Source organism: Bos indicus x Bos taurus, chromosome 26 (assembly GCF_003369695.1).
Source record: "Bos indicus x Bos taurus breed Angus x Brahman F1 hybrid chromosome 26, Bos_hybrid_MaternalHap_v2.0, whole genome shotgun sequence".
In the NCBI taxonomy this organism is placed as follows: Eukaryota; Metazoa; Chordata; class Mammalia; order Artiodactyla; family Bovidae; genus Bos; species Bos indicus x Bos taurus.
The window spans coordinates 24232108-24251666 of NC_040101.1; the positions used below are offsets into that span (position 1 = coordinate 24232108).

Here is a 19559-nt window from a genome sequence, read left to right on the forward strand (position 1 = left end):
ATGCCAGGTTGCCTCTGTAAATTCCTCTTGCCTTGAAGTCAGAATAGAGGAGAATGCAGTGATTCAGAAAAAGCCATTACCCAGGTGGTGCTCTGAGATGTTTAAAGCTCATATGCAGAAGACAGAGTAATAACCATCAGGGCGCATATGTTCGGGAAAGTAGGAATGGAATCACTTTCAACCAGTGTGTTTAGCTTAAATGCTTCCTCTTTCTTCTGAATGAAAATTAGATACTCCTAGCTTATAAAACAGGAGCTTAATGAGGTTTAGCAGTCCTAACAAAATAGGTGCCTAATGCTTGGTTGTTACACTTCAATAAATATGTTTTAATAAGCCACTGACATTTAATTATCATACAATAACTAGCACCATAAATTGAAATCTAATGCACAGGTAATCACACAGCAGTGAGAACACTGAGCTTTAAATTTTAGGCAAAGATGTCCATGTTACGGTCTAGTTACCCTCTCCTAGCTTCATAATCTGCACTGTGATTCACATGTTTTGAAAAGAGAGGGGCAGGAAAGAAACTTGCTTAAGAAATTCCAGGGGTTTTGATCTTGGAGATATATATGCTCAGTCACTCAGTCATGGCCAACTCTTCGCAATCCCATGGACTGTATTCCTCCAGGCTCCTCTGTCCATGGAATTTGCCGGACAAGAATGCTCAAGTGGGTTGCCATTTCCTTCTCCATGGATATATATAGGAACATGCATTATTAAGCTTCCTATGGACAATAGTTAGAGAGCCAGGGTCACATTTTTTTCCTTGTAACACATCCCAAACAAAGCAAATAAGTCTCTCCTATAGTCCTGGGTACATCTTGAATGTAAGAAGTAGACAGAGTGGAAACAATTATGTCTATAGTGCAATCACAGACAAGGCTATAGTAACAGAGTGACTGTGAGAAGACAAGATGCATCTCGTATGGAGAGGACTTAGAAATTGTCTCTAGCCAGTCTTCATTTTACCTCAGATTCCTCTCTCCACATACAGAGAGAGACCCAATGATAATGTACCCAAAGGTATGATTTCATTTTGATCAGAATTGCTCTATGACTGGCTAGAGAATCCGTGAGTTGAACAGGAACATCTGTCCCCTGTAACACTTGGAAACTTTGAAGTAATTGCATGTGGAAAGGACACTGTCATTTGCTCCGTCCTGGCATCATCCATTATCGTCTACCTGGTCCTAGGCAAGTCACCACTTCTTTCTAAACCTTAGTTTTCTCATCTGTGAAAATTAGAGTATTGGAATAGTGTGTCTCCAAGGTTTCTCTGATCTAAAGATGTGACCCAATGTAACAGTTGCACAAATGTCAACATAATCATAAATGGAACCCAACAGAGCTCACCACAAAATGACAGGAATAGAAATATGAACACATGACTCTTAGTTATTATTTAAATTTCTCTTGTGGAGCACCTAAAATCATTTTCTGGAACTCCAGTGGCACATGTCACCCACGTGGGGAAGCACTGTTCGTAACTGTGTCTCTCCACAGATTTGGGGGAGCCCAGTTCTATCATGGGGGCTCATGGAGAGATTATTTTGCCTCAAATGAAGACTAACTCTCTGAACCCTGGGTGTGTGTGGGTGGGGGTGTGGTCCTGTGTATGTGTTTTTCCTCTTCCAGATCTTTGAAGAAGAGCACAGTGTTTTGTATCTGGATCAAGGTGGAGTCCTGGTTGCTATGAAGCACACATCTCTCCCAATTCGACATCTCTGGTAAAGGCACCTGTTGCCCCTAAATCCTGTACCCAGGACTGGTTGCCCACAGCTAAGACCAGTCTAAGTAAGGCTGACAGACTATAACCGTGCTTGTAGTAAATTGTCATGGTCTGCTGGAACATAACTTATACCTTTGCTTTATTATAAGAAGCAAGAGGAAAGGAGAGAGAGAGAAAGTGAGAAAGAGAAAGAGAGCTTGCTTGTGTCCTTTAGAGAGCAATTATACATGGTTTTGGAATGTGACAGCCCCCCTCTCCCCCATCAGTACCTCCAGCGCCTCACTCTTTCAATACAGTCACGGGTAGAATGGTTGTCAAGGATAATCTCTGAATAGCTTAATTTCTCACAGCCACCTATCCCAAATATTGTCTCCCGAAGTTTAATATTTGCATTCACTCTGTTCATTCTGCACAGAGATCAGCAGTGCGTGTCACTTCTGCTCTGATCGCATTTGGCCTCATTTTTGCGGGCGGGAAAGGGTGGTTTTCTGAAACTCTCCCTATAGGTCTTCTGTAGATGAACATGCAAGGCCTAACTTCCAGAGGGGTTTTCAGTAGATTCCTTTATCTGTGTGTTTGAAAGTGGCTCTCTGCACAGGTGAGCTCGTTCACAGTCAGAGGCTTGATTTTCCCTCCAGTGTTGGTTACTTTGGTGGACCAAAGGGAAAGCTGCAGAAATAACAGAACCAGAGGCTCAGCCTGAGGGAAGGCAGCCCAGAGAAAGGCAGGGGAAAGCAAACATCCTGTATGACCATCAGAGTTGCAGAGTCCTCGCTTACTTTCAAGAGCCTGTTCTTCTGCACCCAGTCACTCAGTGGGTCAACCAGGATTTGTAACAATGTACGAAGGATACCACTAAGGGTTTGATCACGTGGAGGTGGCTGATTTAAGTCCATCGCAGTGGTCTCAGAAGGTGACTGTTCTCAGAATCACCTGCAGGGCCTCCTGCTAGATGACAGCAAGGTTTTAGAGAGGGTCACATTGAGATCTAAGACCTAATAAGATATCCAAATTTAAAAAAGTTCTATCAGCGACTTATCATTCCAGTTTCATTCAGCTCTCCACTGATTGATGTTATAATACATCTGGGCCCCAAATCACTTGGCTAGCTGTATATCCACCTTCTGATGTAATTAAGAACACTTATTCATATCAAAGGCTCACTTTGACAATGCCCCAGGTACTTCCAAAATATATTCTCTCCTCGTTGGTAGTATCTTTTCTTTGAAAGGATTTTCTTTTGAGATCCGATGACTATAATTTTTTTTTTTTCTGTCATCAGGTTGAGTTTTGATGAAGGGAGATCTTGGAGCAAATACAGTTTCACATCTATTCCCCTTTTTGTGGATGGGGTTCTGGGTGAACCTGGGGAAGAGACTCTCATCATGACGTAAGTGGAAAACTGTGTTGTCTTCTAGTCTTCATAGAAATCCAGAAACGTGTGGTTTTTAGCTGAGCCTGTTCGCCTTGCTGCTTTCAGTTTTAAAGTTGCCAGCAAAGGCAGTGCATCTGACTTCATGATTCCCTAGCAAAGAAGAAAGAACAATGCACGCATCCATTCTCTTGGCTCTCTGCTAGCTATTAGGAGACCTGTACTGTGGGCTGGTAGCAACGTGGTGCAGCCTCTTTCTTCCTATACTGAACGAGCTTAGGGAAATTAAGTGTTTTTTTTTTTCAATAGAAGATAAAGCTATCAATTTAAAACTTTAATAATAAACAGGCTTGATATACAGAAAATCACAGGCATATAAGAATGATTTCATTTTAAGACAGAACACAGAGCTTGATCACACCCCCACAAAGGATGTTATTTTTCCCTGGCTCTTTACCTAACCCAATTGTGAGGCATATTAGGGGAACCATGAGAACAGTCTGTTCTTGTGAAATTACATTTGCGCTCATTCCTGACTGGAAAGTGATGATCATTAATTTGTGAAAGGCTTGATTAATGGCTTGCCTGCCTGTGGGTTTCAAAACATGAGCTTTGAATTTGAAATATGAAACTCTGATTTTTCCTTCTTCTGGAAAATCAGAAGTGGAAAACAAAGAGGGAAGTTTTTTTTAAAAATATAGTTTATCTCATTTAATTCTTTTTTTTTAATTTATTTATTTTAATTGGAGGCTAATTACTTTACAATATTGTATTGGTTTTGCCATACATCAACATGAATCCGCCACAGGTGTACACGTGTTCCCCATCCTGAACCCCCCTCCCACCTCCCTCCCCATACCATCCCTCTGGGTCATCCCAGTGCACCAGCCCTGAGCACCCTGTATCCTGCATTCTCCCAAATCATCCCACCCTCTCCCTCTCCCACAGAGTCCAAAAGACTGTTCTATACATCTGTGTCTCTTTTGCTGTCTCGCATACAGGGTTATCGTTACCATCTTTCTAAATTCCATATGTATGCGTTAGTATACTGTATTGGTATTTTTCTTCCTGGCTTTCTTCACTCTGTATAATCGGCTCCACTTTCATCCACCTCATTAGAACTGCTTCAAATGTATTCTTTTTAATGGCTGAGTAATACTCCATTGAGTATATGTACCACAGCTTTCTTATCCATTCATCTGCTGATGGACATCTAGGTTGCTTCCATGTCCTGGCTATTACAAACAGTGCTGCGATGAACATTGGGGTACACATGTCTCTTTCAATTCTGGTTTCCTCAGTGTGTATGCCCAGCAGTGGGATTGCTGGATCATAAGGCAGTTCTATTTCCAGTTTTTTAAGGAATTTCCGCACTATTCTCCATAGTGGCTGTACTAGTTTGCATTCCCACCAACAGTGTAAGAGGGTTCCCTTTTCTCCACACCCTCTCCAGCATTTATTGCTTGTAGACTTTTGGATCACAGCCATTCTGACTGGCGTGAAATGGTACCTCATTGTGGTTTTGATTTGCATTTCTCTGATAATGAGTGATGTTGAGCATCTTTTCATGTGTTTGTTAGCCATCTATATGTCTTCTTGGGAGAAATGTCTGTTTAGTTCTTTGGCCTAATTTTTGATTGGGTCGTTTATTTTTCTGGAATTGAGCTGCAGGAGTTGCTTGTATATTTTTGAGATTAGTTGTTTGTCAGTTTCTTCATTTGCTATTATTTTCTCCCATTCTGAAGGCTGTCTTTTCACCTTGCTTATAGTTTCCTTTGTTGTGCAGAAGCTTTTAATTTTAATTAGGTCCCATTTGTTTATTTTTGCTTTTATTTCCAATATTCAGAGAAGAGGGAAGATTTTAAAGCAGCTGATCCTGTCAACAGTGAAAATTTTTAAATCAAAGTAAACAGTTGGTACATTTTCTGATTTTTTTTTTCTCCTTACTTCTTCTTTTTTTTTTTTTTTTTGACAATAGAAAAGAGCAACAAAAATTAATATGCCTAACAGTTACACTTTTACCCAGTGGGTTAGCAATTTATTCTATAATTTGTCTTTATTCGGTTTTTATATTTACAAAACACAGATGAAAAAAGCTGACTGTAAAGGCTGCCTTGTAGCTTTTATTCACATTGGCAACAGGTGATTCAAACACTTCATTAAGTAGCTGAGCTTCTCTGAGTCAGGAAAGTAGAATGAACAGGGTAGGAAGTAGTTACAGCTCTTCAGCCTTGTTGCCTATTTCTTCTTGGGAATGGTGGGAAGATAAAATAGTATGGAAACCACAGGACCAGGTCGATTAAATGCAAGAGAACCTGAAGTGTAATCTTGGACTGCATAGGGGGCAGGATTTGTGATTGTTTTCTCATTTTTATTTTTTCTTTCTGGTCAGCAGTTCTTGTTGTGGAGTATATAGCTGCAGGCTTTTAGTCTAACACCCCTGGGTTCTAACTCTACCAGTTCTTGGTGATTTGTCTTTGGTTTTTGCATGTTAAAACTTTTTCAGCCTCAGGTTACCCACAGGTAAAGTGGAGTCAATAATAACAACCCTCCTCAGAAATGTGTTTTGGGGATCAAATAATACGACCGATATAGGATGCTTAGCATTGTGCTAACTTCGTAGTAAATATTCAACAAATGCTAACTGCGGTTGCACCTGTCAGCATTGCTATTATTGTGAGTATTTGTATCATCTGCAGAGTGTTTGGACACTTCAGTCACCGCTCTGAATGGCAGCTGGTCAAAGTGGACTACAAGTCCATTTTCGATAGGCGTTGTGCCGAGGAGGACTACAGACCCTGGCAGCTGCACAGCCAGGTAGGGGGACGAGTGTCCTGGGTGGGAGGCATGGAGAGTACTGGGGGAAGATAGTCATTCAAATGTAGGAATCAGGGTTCTCTGGGCAAAAACGTCCATCTGGTGGTTTCTTATGTGTCCTGGGTGCCATGGCAGTGAACAAACTCAACATTTATTGCTGTTGTGAAGTAATTTATGTTTTTATTGTACTAGGGTGTAATGAGATAAAATTCAAATGCGCTTGGCTTAGACTTACAACTCAAAACAAAACAGCAACTCAGCACAGAGATCCAAACATAATTTATCTGAGCATGTCATCTGGTTGCAGGGTGTGGGGGCAAGGGTGAGGAAAGGCTCTTCAGTTTTATCTAGCAATGCAAACAGAGACATAAAACAGCAAAATTGGGCTGGGTGAGGAGTGCCAGTAAAGTTCTTCCTCCCCACCACTGTGATTCCCTGGGATTAGATACTGCTTTATGCCTCCTTCCAAGCTTCTTTTGTTATAAGGTTGTGGAATTAGTAGGAAAATTTCCTTCATCCTGGCCCCTCTGCTACTCTGCTCATATTGTTGATAGAATGCTTGGATAAAACATCTCTCTTTTGATTTCCCAAGAACTCATTCTGCCAGCCTCTCAAAGGACATAGCTGGGGCCCTTGCTTGCAAAGCCATCACTATATTGAGAAAGCAACACAACATATACTCCAAACCTAGACTGAGTTGTATATTTATGTGTCGATGTGTAGTGCAGCTGGTTAAAGTGAGCTTGCTCAAGACAGACAGTGTAGAGTAGCTTAGACAAAAGTCTCTCTGGTCGTTTGGACACACACACAGAGCTGGGTTTGACAATGGGAGCTACATCAGCTAGAATCACCCACTTTTCTTGGAGGCTCAATAATGAAAGGATTGCTCATTCACATAGCTGATATTTTCCCCTTTGGAGTGCATGGACATTGTAATATTCAAAGCGTTCATTTATTTTGTGGAGAAACACTGAATGTAGTGCTATTGGTTATCTTGTGCTGCTGCTGCTGCTAAGTCGCTTCAATTGTGTCTGACTCTGTGCGACCCCATAGAAGGCAACCTACCAGGCTCCCCCATCCCTGGGATTCTCCAGGCAAGAACACTGGAGTGGGTTGCCATTTCCTTCTCCAGTGGTTATCTCGTAGAGGGATGTAAAATCAGTGCAGTAAAATTGTGTGGGCAGAGGCATAATAAACCGAGGCAAAATGGACCTTTATGTTTCTTAGCAATATTCTTCTTTCATATGCACATAAATGATCATGTGCCAATCTTTTATTACAGAAGAAGTCAACTTAATTACCATAGGTTTGTTGGTAATACACTGTTACAAGCTGAGTCTTAATTACCTGTGTGTCCCTCATACCCTTCTACTCAACACCTTGCCAAGTGAGGATTTGCTGAAAACAGAGTTCAGGACATTTTGACACTCTCTCGGTGCTTCTTAGGATTAACTTTGTCGTCATGTTCTGTAATAGGACTCTAGACGTTGAAAAGAAAATGCTATTAGCACAAAGCAGACTGCCCACGTCCAGATCACCCTAAGATTTGAGACCATCTCCCTGGACTGTCCTAGTGTGGAGTAGGGAAGGTCATGCCTATGGGTCAACAGTGTGAGATTCTTGTCTCCTTACAGGGGGAAGCATGCATCATGGGAGCGAAGAGGATATATAAGAAGAGAAAATCCGAGCGGAAATGCATGCAGGGAAAATATGCAGGCGCCATGGAGTCTGAGCCCTGCGTCTGCACAGAGGCTGATTTTGACTGGTGAGCTCGTGCTGTTAGCCCATGTAGTCACTGCATATTTCAAACCCATGTGGGCCTTAAACGAAAGTTTACATTTGAATAGTTACATGCATAGATCCAAGTGATAAACCTCATGTTTGTGTGAATTACCACGTGGGGACATCATGGCTTACTGGTTATGTGTGTGTGTATATACAGAAAAAAAAAACAGGGATTTCTTTAGGCTTAAGGAGGACTCAGGAGATAGCTAGTAATTATCTTCACACATTTGACAGGTCTCAGGACAAAAAGAGAAGCCAGATCCACCCTGAGTCTCTTTTGACTGCAACACTTAAACAATAAGTGGATGTTTCAGGGAGCAAATGTATGTGTGTTCAAGATAAAAATCTCTCTAGAATCTAGGGTTGCTGGTAGTGAAATTATGGTCATTTAGGGCAGTGCATTTTCTATACCTGGAGGTTTTCAATTAGTGGCTAGCTGACAATTGCTTATGAAAGCCATGGAATATTTTTCTGAATTCAGTGCAAGGATGGAGTCACTGGCATTGCCATCTATGGCTCTATGAACCTAGCAGTAGGAGAGCCTTCTCCTTTTACCAGTATTAACCTAGTTTAAACTGGAAAAAGAGTGCAACATTTAGATGTTAAATATTCTCAGAGTGCCACAACATGTTTTTGGAGCTTTACTTAAGCAGAAAACTAGCTTGTGGGGCCAATGATGTGCTTGCTTTGTGCTAGTTTTGACTGTCAGATGAGGTTGAAGGATGATTGAAGCTGAATAGGTGGTAACCAACCCTCTTGATCACGTCCATCCCATTTTCGGTCTCGTTTTTTTCCTCCTCCTTTTTAAAATGTATTTATGTGTTTTTGGTTTAGAGAAAGCAATTGCTAAATGTGTATGCCAGTGTTAATGATTGAACTTAACCAGCATAAGAAACAAAGACATTTACTTAAAAGTATTAGCTGGGTAGCAATCATCAGTCACATGTCTGATCATCAGAATATCAGTGATTGGGCTGAGATACTGTGTACATGCACATAACATTACTTAGAAAAAAGAAGCATCTCTCATGGTAGACCTCTAGGAGCATTCTCTGAATAAATAGTACTGGCCAGTCCTGCCACATTGGCTGCCAGTACTCAGACCTATAACCCAAGGCTATTCCTGTCTTGTTGGTAGAGAAGGCAAGCCAAGAGGCAGTTCTGTCTCTCTCTGGGCTCTGATGGAGGCAGACAGAGCTTCAGTTACACTGGGACTCACAGGGAATTCTGCAGGGGCCTCCCCAGCCCTGACTTTCCTTTTAGTCAGCACAACACTGTTACAATGACAAAAATATTTCATCTCTGTCCTGCCTTTCAGGATTGACATCCTGAACTACATTCACAGGGAGAACTTGTGTGGAATGTTTGTCATTCATCACGTGCCTCTTTCGGAACCCTGGCTGCTTCTTTATTCACTGTATTCAAGGAGGATCCACACGGGGAGTTAACTTTTTATCTTAGAGCTTTGACTTTGGCCTTCCCAAACAGTGATTTTTTGGCAAAGGTGGTTGTCCCTGAATGTTCTCTCTCAGTTTGGCTCTCCCCCGGACATCCCTCTGCTAGATGGCCTTGCCTGTTACTGTAATTTCCTGAAATGAACACAGGGCGTCCTGTAGGCAGAGTCCCGAAGTCCTTCTACCCATGCTGTGTTGCACCAGAATCAAACCCAGCTGGTGTGGGCAGAATTCTGAGAACCAACTGCCTGGTGCCAGGCCCCTGAGCAAGCCTAGTTCTTCTTTCCCAACCTTTGTGTGCCAGCATCTCGCCTCCATCACACAGGTGGGCCAGTTCATACCTGTGCTTGCCATCGCTGCCTGCAATTGTCTGTGCGTGAGGAGGTGTGATGTGCTGCCATTCTCTGTGCCCAGCTTTATCTTTCAGAAGCCAAGAGAGTTGACTCAAAGGTTCCGGGAGGCAAGAATTCAAGGAGGCTGAGAGAAAACTCTTTGTTTTCAAACTAGAGAAAACTTAAAGCAATCGGTGGCATTAACTGAATAGGACAGAGTTTTCCTTTGGGGAAAATGCTCGCAACACTCCCGAAGTACATTGCCTTTCCTGCTGTGACTTTGAAGCAGATGGCTTGTGCCCAGAGAGACCTGGCTCAGCTCTCCTTGGTAGATCCAGAAGTCTTGGAAGAGCACCCCAAAGACAGCACTAGTAGTGAGGATTATGCTACGTGTGGATGCCTTAGGTTTTTCAATGCAGTTGACACGGGGGACTGGGCTTCCACCATTCTAGCTTTCTCAGGGCCCAAGCACAATCACTATTGTGTCTCCCCCTGATGAGAACAATATCTATGCTCCTGAAAGGTGTATAATGGGAATTACTGGGCACTGAGCTTTCATCTCTATACATGTGTCTCTGTGGCTTCCAAGTTAGCATTTCTCAAAATGGATTCTGTAGAATGTTTTCTTGGGTAATTGATAGAAAGAAAGATTCCGTTTTTGAAAAGGCATTGATTTAGTGAATGACTGTTTTCTTTTTACTAATTGACCAGGGTAGAAGTTGGCTGTGGACTGACTTAAATTGTTCTCAGTAACGTTGCCACCTACTGAAAGGTTTCTCTCATTTTTTTCCCCAACAGTGACTATGGTTACGAACGACACAGCAATGGTCAGTGCCTGCCAGCCTTTTGGTTCAATCCATCCTCTCTGTCGAAGGACTGCAGCTTGGGGCAGAGTTACCTCAATAGTACTGGGTGAGTGCCTGAAGCGTTGGCCTGAGGAGGTCATCTGCTGCTGCTTTTCAGCATGAGATGAACTTATAGAATCACTTCTGACCAAAGACCAGGTCTGTTTCATTATAGCACCAGTCTATTCGCTTTTGTTCATTTTAATCAGCACAAATTTGCATTAATAGTGCAAATTCCATCTGAGAATAAGATTCCAGTTGCAAATAAAGAAACAAAACAAGTTACTTGGATGAAGATAGCAATGATGATAATATACAGATTGCTTCATTTTTGGATCCTTATTTCACAACTATTTAATTACATGACACTACCTTTTACCTTGCAGCATCCCTGTGTGGAAGGTCAAATAAATATTTCCCATGTGCATTTCCTGCTCTATAGATGTGGAAACTAGAGGCAGAAAAGAAGCTCATTGGCTTTTCAAGAGTATGGTGGTGTTAGCAGGAATGTGTTCCATTTTCTCTCTATCCAGTCTTGACACATTGAAGACATGCATTCTGATCTTTATAAATCTGGAATCAGATTTGAAAATTTTGTGTTGAATGATACGTGCTGTGGGGTTTATCCAATATTATTTAAGAAATACCATAAAAAGGAAAACCATGTGGTGACTTTCCCAAAATTGTAACTGGTATTTATAGACTCAGGAAACTACTGTGTGGAACTTATTTGGAATCTAATTCAAGCAATCTATCAAAGGACATTTTTGAGCCATTTGGGAAACCAGAACTATGTTCTGGTATTCATCAGGATTTTCCAAAGATATGCTTTTCTATCGCCAATTGGAGATATATATGTATATATAAAGAGATTTGTTAAAAGGACTGGGAGCACCCAGCTGTGGAGGTGGGCAAGTTCAAATCCTGATATCTATAGGGGGAGTTGGCAAGCTGGAGACCCAGGAAGTTAGACGGTTTGTTTCTAGGCACAGTCTGAGCACTGATGGTGAACCAGGGAAGCTAATAATATAGTTCCTGTCTGAAGACCAGCAAGGCCAAAACTGATGTTTCCATCTAAGTGTGAAGGCAAGAAGGAAGCCATTGTTCAGTTTGAAGACAGTCAGGAAGGAAAGGGCTGAAAGGAGAGGGAGAGGGAGGGAGGGGAAGCAGGCACTTACCAGTAGGCAGCACTCCTTGACAGCTGCCCTTCTCATTTCTCATGAGAGCTGCCATCCAGAGGAGAGGACATTCATGTTCTTCTTTAGGTACTTTTGTATTTTAAATGTTTACTTTTTTTAATTTAAAAAATATCACCAAAATAACATACTACTCTTAGAATAGTATATACTACTTGGTGGATATTACCTGAGAGCATCTCACCCTAAGGGATTTTTGTTGAGTTATCACATCTGCTGGTTTCATCTATTCCATTCAAACTTTTTTTCAGAAGGAGAGAAAGAAAACATAGACATGCACATCAAATGTTCTTATCTATGATTGAATAAATAAATAAGCTATGATTTATTTGCACTGTAACACAAAATTTGAGAAAAATGCAAGTAACATTTTTACAGCAAATGGTCAGTGAGATCTTGAGCATCTAGTACCATGTGAAAAATTGAAAAAGGCTGCTGAAATCACTCAACTTAATGGTGAAGAAATGCCAGAGAAAGAAGTTGTATCACCTGCATGTACGAACATGTTTAGACATTGTAAAGAGCACTGGGAGCCCCTGAAGCTGATTTCAGAATTGATTTTTTTTTTTTTTTTCACAGAGTTAGTCAAGGGAGTTATGCTATTCTCTCTTTGGTATTAATGAGAAGAGGCTGAAGTACAGAGGGGTCTAAATTTTACCAAATGCTACTGAAACCACTGTAATAAGGCAGAAAAAGAAGGTCTATGAACCCTTACTTTTCACTTTATTAAGAATGTATATATATTTTCATTTTATAATTATATACATGTATCAATGGCACCCCACTCCAGTACTCTTGCCTGGAAAATCCCATGGACGGAGGAGCCTGGTGGGCTGCAATCCATGGGGTCGCTAAGAGTCGGACACGACTGAGCGACTTCACTTTCACTTTTTATTTTCATGCATTGGAGAAGGAAATGGCAACCCACTCCAGTGTTCTTGCCTGGAGAATCCCGGGGACAGGGGAGCCTGGTGGGCTGCCATCTATGGGGTCGCACAGAGTCGGACACGACTGAAGCGACTTAGCAGCAGCACATGTATCAATATTTACATGCATATTTAGACACACATATTTTTAGCTACTCCTAAACAGATTTCACCATTCCTTTGGTGAACTCAGTATGTGAAACCCAAATAAATCCTAACACATATAAAATAAAACATCAGAGATGAGTAATTTATATATTCTATTCAATGGAAGTTTTCATCTATGCTCTAAAAGATAAAAATTTCAATTATAAATGGTTCAGCAGTAGGTTTGTTGTTGTTTAGTTACTCAGTCATGTCTGACTCTTTGTGACCCCATGGACTGCAGCCCACCAGGCTTCCCTATCTTTCACCATCTCCTAGAGTTTGTTCAAACTCTTGTCCATTGAGTTGGTGATGCCATCCAACCATCTCATCCTCTGTCATCCCCTTCTCCTCCTGCCTTCAATCTTTCCCAGCATCAGGGTCTTTTCCAATGAGTCAGTTCTTTGCATCAGGTGGTCAAAGTATTGGAACTTCAGCTTCAGCATCGGTCCTTCCAATGAATATTCAGGATTGATTTCCTTTAGGATTGACTGATTTGATCTCCTTGTAGTCCAAGGGGCTCTCCAAGAGTCTTCTTCAACACCACAGTTCAAAAGCATCAATTCTTCAGCACTTAGCTTTCTTTATGGTCCAACTCTCACATCCATACATGACTACTTGAAAAACCATAGCTTTGACTCAGCAGTAGGTATCCAGATATATAAATGCTTGTCAATGCAATTATGTTTATTAATCACAGCATCACTTCCTAGTGCTCCCCCTCCACTCCCAGAGGGTTGTTCCTGTCAGTGTCTATTATCTGAGAGCATCTCACCCTAAGGGAATTTTGTTATTACATCTGCTGGCTTCATCCATTCCATTCAAACATATTGCAGAAAATCATCAGCATTAGTGAGCTAGTTTGTGTAAAGGGGACATATAAATACCAGCCATCAGCAAGTAGGACAAAGGCCCTGCTCTTGAAAGTAGGGGGCTCACAGGTGGAAGAGTAACCACCCTCATAGCACCCTGTGGCCTAAGGTTGGGAGGAAGGGTATCAATCATAACCTCACTGATTGACATATAGTCTATACGTTTGCATCAGGAATAGGAAGACCCTTAGCTGAGACAGGCTCCTGAACTCATCCTCAAAGAAGACTCCGTACCATCAAATTTCCATTTTCAGGGTCTGTAGCCAACTCAAGAGTGAGTAAGAGGTAATATGTAAATGAAATTGAAAAAGAACTTTTTGCCTTTCTTTTTTTTTAACTTTATTTTGTATTGGGGTATAGCTGATTAAAAATGTTGTGATAATTTCAGGTGAACCACGAAAGGACTTAGCCACATATATGTGTGTGTGTGTGTGTGTGTGTGTGTGTGTATCCAGTCTCCCCCGAACTCCCTCCCATCCAGGCTGCCACATAACATTGAGCAGAGTTCCCTGTGCTATACAGTCGGTCCTTGTTGGTTATCCATTTTAAATACAGCAGTATGAACATGCTATGCTATGCTATGCTATGCTAAGTCACTTCAGTTGTGTCTGACTCTATGCGACCCCAGAGATGGCAGCCCACCAGGCTCCCCCGTGCCTAGGATTCTCCAGGCAAAAACACTGGAGTGGGTTGCCATTTCCTCCTCCAGTGCATGAAAGTGAAAAGTGAAAGTGAAGTCGCTCAGTCATGTCCGACTCTTCGCAACCCCGTGGACTGCAGCCTACCAGGCTCCTCCGTCCATGGGATTTTCCAGGCAAGAGTACTGGAGTGGGGTGCCATTGCCTTCTCCGAATATGAACATGTTCATCCCCAATTCCCTAACTATCCCTCTGCCCCTCCTTCCCCCCTACACAGCAACCATAAATTCCTTCTCTAAGTCTGTGAGTCTCTGTCGTGTAATTAATTTCCTTTGTATCATTTCTTTTTAGGGTCCACGTATAAGGGATGTCGTATGCTATTTCTCCTCCTCTGCCCTACTTCACTAAGTGTGAAAATCTCTAGGTCTGTCCATGTTGCTGCAAATCTTTCTGACTGCCTTAATGCCACTCCAGCCCCTGATCCCAGATGCCACCTGGCTATATGTTGATTTGGTGGCATTTCATAAGTACAGATTCTCAATAAGGTGGTAGCCACTACCGTGCTGCAATCAAACATTTAGCTTTTCACTTAGAGATATTTAATTACAAAAAAGTATGTACGTATGTTTTCTGTGTTTAAAAAGCAAATTTAGGTTATCATCCCAATCCTGGCCCCCTTTCCTACACGATATGATCTGTTTGATATGCATGTTTCTAAACAGTTTCTTTTGCATTTGTCAGGGAATAATTAAGTGAAAAGATACACAAAATTAATTTGGTTGCTTTTATATGCAGTTTCCTACTAGACGTATTATTCTTTTATGTGCCTTTTTCATTCAAAAACGCATCTTAGACATCTTTTGATGTCGGAGTTTATGAGGCTTCTTTCCATCTAATTTCTTTTTACCCCTTAGGATTCAGGCACCAGGAGTTATGTAGTAATCCCTTTCATGGACGTTTTGATCATTTCCTATTTTCTGCCGCTATAAACAATGCTACAGTTAGCTTTCGTATACTATAATACTTGTTATTAAAATCCTGCAACAATAATTTGAGTCTCTTTTGGCAGCTGAAGGTCTTTCTGCTAGCTGCTAAAGCAAATTCCACCCAGTCAGCTGATTCCTTCTTAGACCTGAGTATCTAGGCATTGCCAAATATCTCCCCCATAGGAGTGGAAACACCAGCTTCCTGCCCACACGCTGCCTGTAAATCCCATACGTGAGATATTCAGTTATATTAACTTCCGTCCTTCTTTAAAATACAAATACCAGTGATTCTGTAAGGGAACACTAGGAGGAAGGGTAAGCAGGATTCCTAAATTAAGAAGGTGTGAGGACATGAGTTTGGGTAAACTCCGGGAGTTGGTGATGGACAGGGAGGCCTGGTGTGCTGCAGTCTATGGGGTCACAAAGAGTTGGACACGACTGAACAACTGAACTGATTTGAGGCAGGTTACTACAGGCAAAGGAACAAGAGATGAGCCAGATGAAAGGGCCAGGCTGCTAGTTTTTCAGGGACAAGCTGTGATGTCAGATTAGTAGCCAGGCATTGGGGGAGATATTGGACAAAGCCTCAGGTCTCTAGGATTAAAGAGCCATAGTGCCCCTAAGTCTCTCCAGTGCCCATTTTAACCCGTCCACGGGCATCTCTGGTTGTCAGCACAGAATATGTAGTATTAACTTCAGGCTGAGATGAAGTGCCGAGGAGTCACAGGGCAGGGCTGGCTTGAGAGTTCTTGCCTCCGATAGATTTCACTTGTCATGTGCCTGACTTGCTTCACCCAGTCCTCACAACAGGGCACACGCTGCAGCCATGTAATCAGACTTGGGTTGAACTGGTCTGCAAAACAGCCATCCCTTGTCAATAAAGCTTAACAAGCAGATCTGCCAGTAGCATCTTTCTGCAAGTGTACTTGAAGGCATCCAGGCAAACTTCCCTTTTATTTTTGTTAAGCCCTCACTTTATAAACGGTTATGGCGGCTCTCACAGTCAGCTTATTATGCTGTGTAGATAGCCCTGTTCTCAGGTTCACTCCCTTCACCATGATGGAAACATCCTGGCATCAGTTGTTATTATGCCCAATAGAAATGCTCTTTTGAGGAGATGCCAAAATTGTTATCAGTTTCCGTGTATAGAAATGAATGGGTGTGCAGTTTCCTTTCAGCTCTTGGAAAGATCTCAGAAAGACTTAGAATAAGAGCTGAAATGGGTGTAAAGTATCCCTCCAGTGGCTGTAGCTACCAGTCCTTAGCTCTTAGCCCAGTGATGTAAGGTGTCCAGTGTCCACACCACGACACAGCGTGTGAGCACAGTTCTGCCACATTGTCCCTGCCGCTTTTCACCTGTTCCTTCATGCCTCCCACAAGCCACTCCATGGAAAGCCAGGAGGCTGGTACTAGGCCTTCAGTCTACTGTGGATAGAGAGTGAACTCTAAGGCAGGAGGTGTTGCTTGGTAAAGAACAGAGTTATTTTAGAATGAAACAATCTCTACCTTCATCTTTAGCAAGTCACTTCCTTTCTGAGCCTTAGTTTCCTAAACTATGAAATTTGACTATTTGCTGTTGGGGGCTGATTAAATGTGATGCTTTCTATGAAGCAGGCAGCACAGTACCTAGTGATAGTAGTCACTTTTCAAAATTGTAAAACATCACCAACAGTTGTCATCTAAGGGCTCCTCTACAGTGAAGGTAAAAAGAGGGGGGAAATTTCCTTTTATTGTGTATCTATAGTCCAGACATTTGATACATAATAGTCATGACAGTCCTGAGATCTAGGACACATTTAATATCAGGACCTGTTTTGTCTTCTGTAAAACTGAAATAATACCTTGCATAGGCTCATAAACTCACAGAATTAGAAGCACTGTACTCCAAAATGCATATCTGCCTCCAAGATGACCCAAGGCAGATAAGGCATTTACCTGATTAATAAATGAGTTCCTTTTGTTTAAATAAAATGAAATCAGTATTCATCTGTGTGTCATCTGGCATTTAGTGCTGAAATAACTCCAAATTCATTTTCTCTTTGTTACTCCATTGATAACTATAAATATCTCAGTTTGCAAATACAAAAGCCCAAGCCTATATAGTTATACTATACATACTATATGGACATGAGTTCGAGTGAACTCTGGGAGTTGGTGATGGACAGGGAGGCCTGGCGTGCTGCGGTTCATGGGGTCGCAACTGAGCGACTGAACTGAACTGATATACACTATGTACTACACATTTATACTATGTTCTTGGGCACGAACTTGGCAAACTCTGGGAGAACGTGAGGGACAAGGAGGCCTGGCTTGCTGCAGTCCATGCGGTCACAAAGAGTTGGACACAACTTAGCAACTGAACAATAACAATACTGCTAAGTTGTTTCAGTCGTGTGCGACTCTGTGCGACCCCAGAGACGGCAGCCCACCAGGCTCCCCCGTCCCTGGGATTCTCCAGGCAAGAACACTGTAGTGGGCTGCCATTTCCTTCTCCAATGAGGAAAGTGAAAAGTGAAAGTGAAGTCGCTCAGTCGTGTCTGACCCTCAGCGACCCCATGGACTGCAGCCTTCCAGGCTCCTCTATCCATGGGATTTTCCAGGCAGGAGTACTGGAGCGGGGTGCCATTGCCTTCTCCGGAACAATAACAATAGCTATTTCAAATCCTAAAAGATGATGCTGTGAAAGTGCTGCACTCAATATGCCAGCAAATTTGGAAAACTCAGCAGTGGACACAGGACTGGAAAAGGTCAGTTTTCATTCCAATTCCAAATAAAGGCAATGCCAAAGAATGTTCAAACTACCTCACAATTGCACTCATCTCACACTCTAGTAAAGTAATGCTCAAAATTCTCCAAGCCAGGCTTTAGCAATACATGAACTGTGAACTTCCAGATGTTCAAGCTGATTTTAGAAAAGGCAGAGGAACTAGAGATCAAATTGCCAACATCTGCTGGATCATTGAAAAAGCAAGAGAGTTCCAGAAAAACATCTATTTCTGCTTTATTGACTATGCTAAGCCTTTGACTGTGTGGATCACAATAAACTGTGGAAAATTCTGAAAGAGATGGGAATACCAGACCACTGGGCCTGCCTCCTGAGAAACTTGTGTGCAGGTCAGGAAGCAACAGTTAGAACTGGACATGGAACAACAGACTGGTTCCAAATAGGAAAAAGAGTATATCAAGGCTGTATATTGTCACCCTGCTTATTTAACTTATATGTAGATTGCATCATGAGAAACACTGGGCTGGAAGAAGCACAAGCTGGAATCCAGATTGCTGGGAATATATCAATAACCTCAGATATGCAGATAACACCACCCTTATGGCAGAAAGTGAAGAAGAACTAAAGAGCCTCTTGATGAAAGTGAAAGAGGAGAGTGAAAAAGTTGGCTTAAAGCTCAACATTCAGAAAATGAAGATCATGGCATCTGGGCCCATCACTTCATGGCAAATAGATGGGGAAACAGGGGCAGACTTTATTTTGGGGGGCTCCAAAATCACTGCAGATGGTGATTGCAGCCATGAAATTAAAAGACACTTACTCCTTGGAAGGAAAGTTGTGACCATCCTAGCTGCTGCTGCTAAGTTGCTTCAGTCATGTCCAACTCTGTGTGACCCCATAGATGGCAGCCCACCAGGCTCCCCCATCCCTGGGATTCTCCAGGCAAGAACGCTGGAGTGGGTTGCCATTTCTTTCTCCAATGCATGAAAGTGAAAAGTGAAAGTGAAGTCTCTCAGTTGTGTCCGACTCTTAACGACCCCATGGACTGCAGTCTACCAGGCTCTTCCATCCATGGGATTTTCCAGGCAAGAGTACTGGAGTGGGGTGCTGTTGCCTTCTCCGGACCAACCTAGACAGCATATTAAAAAGCAGAGATACTACTTTGCCAACAAAGTTCCGTCTAGTCAAGGCTATTGTTTATCCAGTCATCATGTATGGATGTGAGAGTTGGACTAAAAAGAAAGCTGAGTGCCAAAGAATTGATGATTTTGAACTGTGGTGTTGGAGAAGACTCTTGAGAGTCCCTTGGACTGCAAGGAGATCCAACCAGTCCATCCTAAAGGAGATCAGTCCTCGTGTTCATTGGAAGGACTGATGTTGAAGCTGAAATTCCAATACTTTGGCCACCTGATGCGAAGAGCTAACTCATTGGAAAAGACCCTGATGCTGGGAAAGATTGAGGGCAGGAGGAGAAGGGAACAACAAAGGATGAGATGGTTGGATGGCATCACCGACTCAATGGACATGAGTTTGGGTAATCTCCAGGAGTTGGTGATGGACAGGGAGGTCTGGTGTGCTGCCGTTCATGGGGTCACAAGGAGTTGAACATGACTGAGAGACTGGACTTAACTGATACTTATATATGGTTAAATCTTGTTTACACTGTTTCAGATCCAGGGAACTTGATATGAGTTCAGTTGCTAAATTAACTAGAGCATTGCTTGTTTCATGCCAA

General features: G+C 42.2%; 1 protein-coding gene across 4 annotated transcripts in view; it reads left to right on the forward strand.

Annotated features, from left to right (window-relative positions):
- Positions 1 to 19559, forward strand: part of SORCS1 (sortilin related VPS10 domain containing receptor 1) — a 576537-nt gene that overhangs the window by 466797 nt on the left and 90181 nt on the right. For all 4 annotated transcript variants that reach the window (XM_027528998.1, XM_027528999.1, XM_027529000.1 and 1 more), the window contains exons 13-17: positions 1639 to 1730; positions 3015 to 3122; positions 5804 to 5921; positions 7556 to 7686; positions 10291 to 10404. In XM_027528998.1, the coding sequence (XP_027384799.1) occupies positions 1639 to 1730; positions 3015 to 3122; positions 5804 to 5921; positions 7556 to 7686; positions 10291 to 10404 (563 nt within the window). The remainder of the gene's footprint in view (positions 1 to 1638; positions 1731 to 3014; positions 3123 to 5803; positions 5922 to 7555; positions 7687 to 10290; positions 10405 to 19559) is intronic.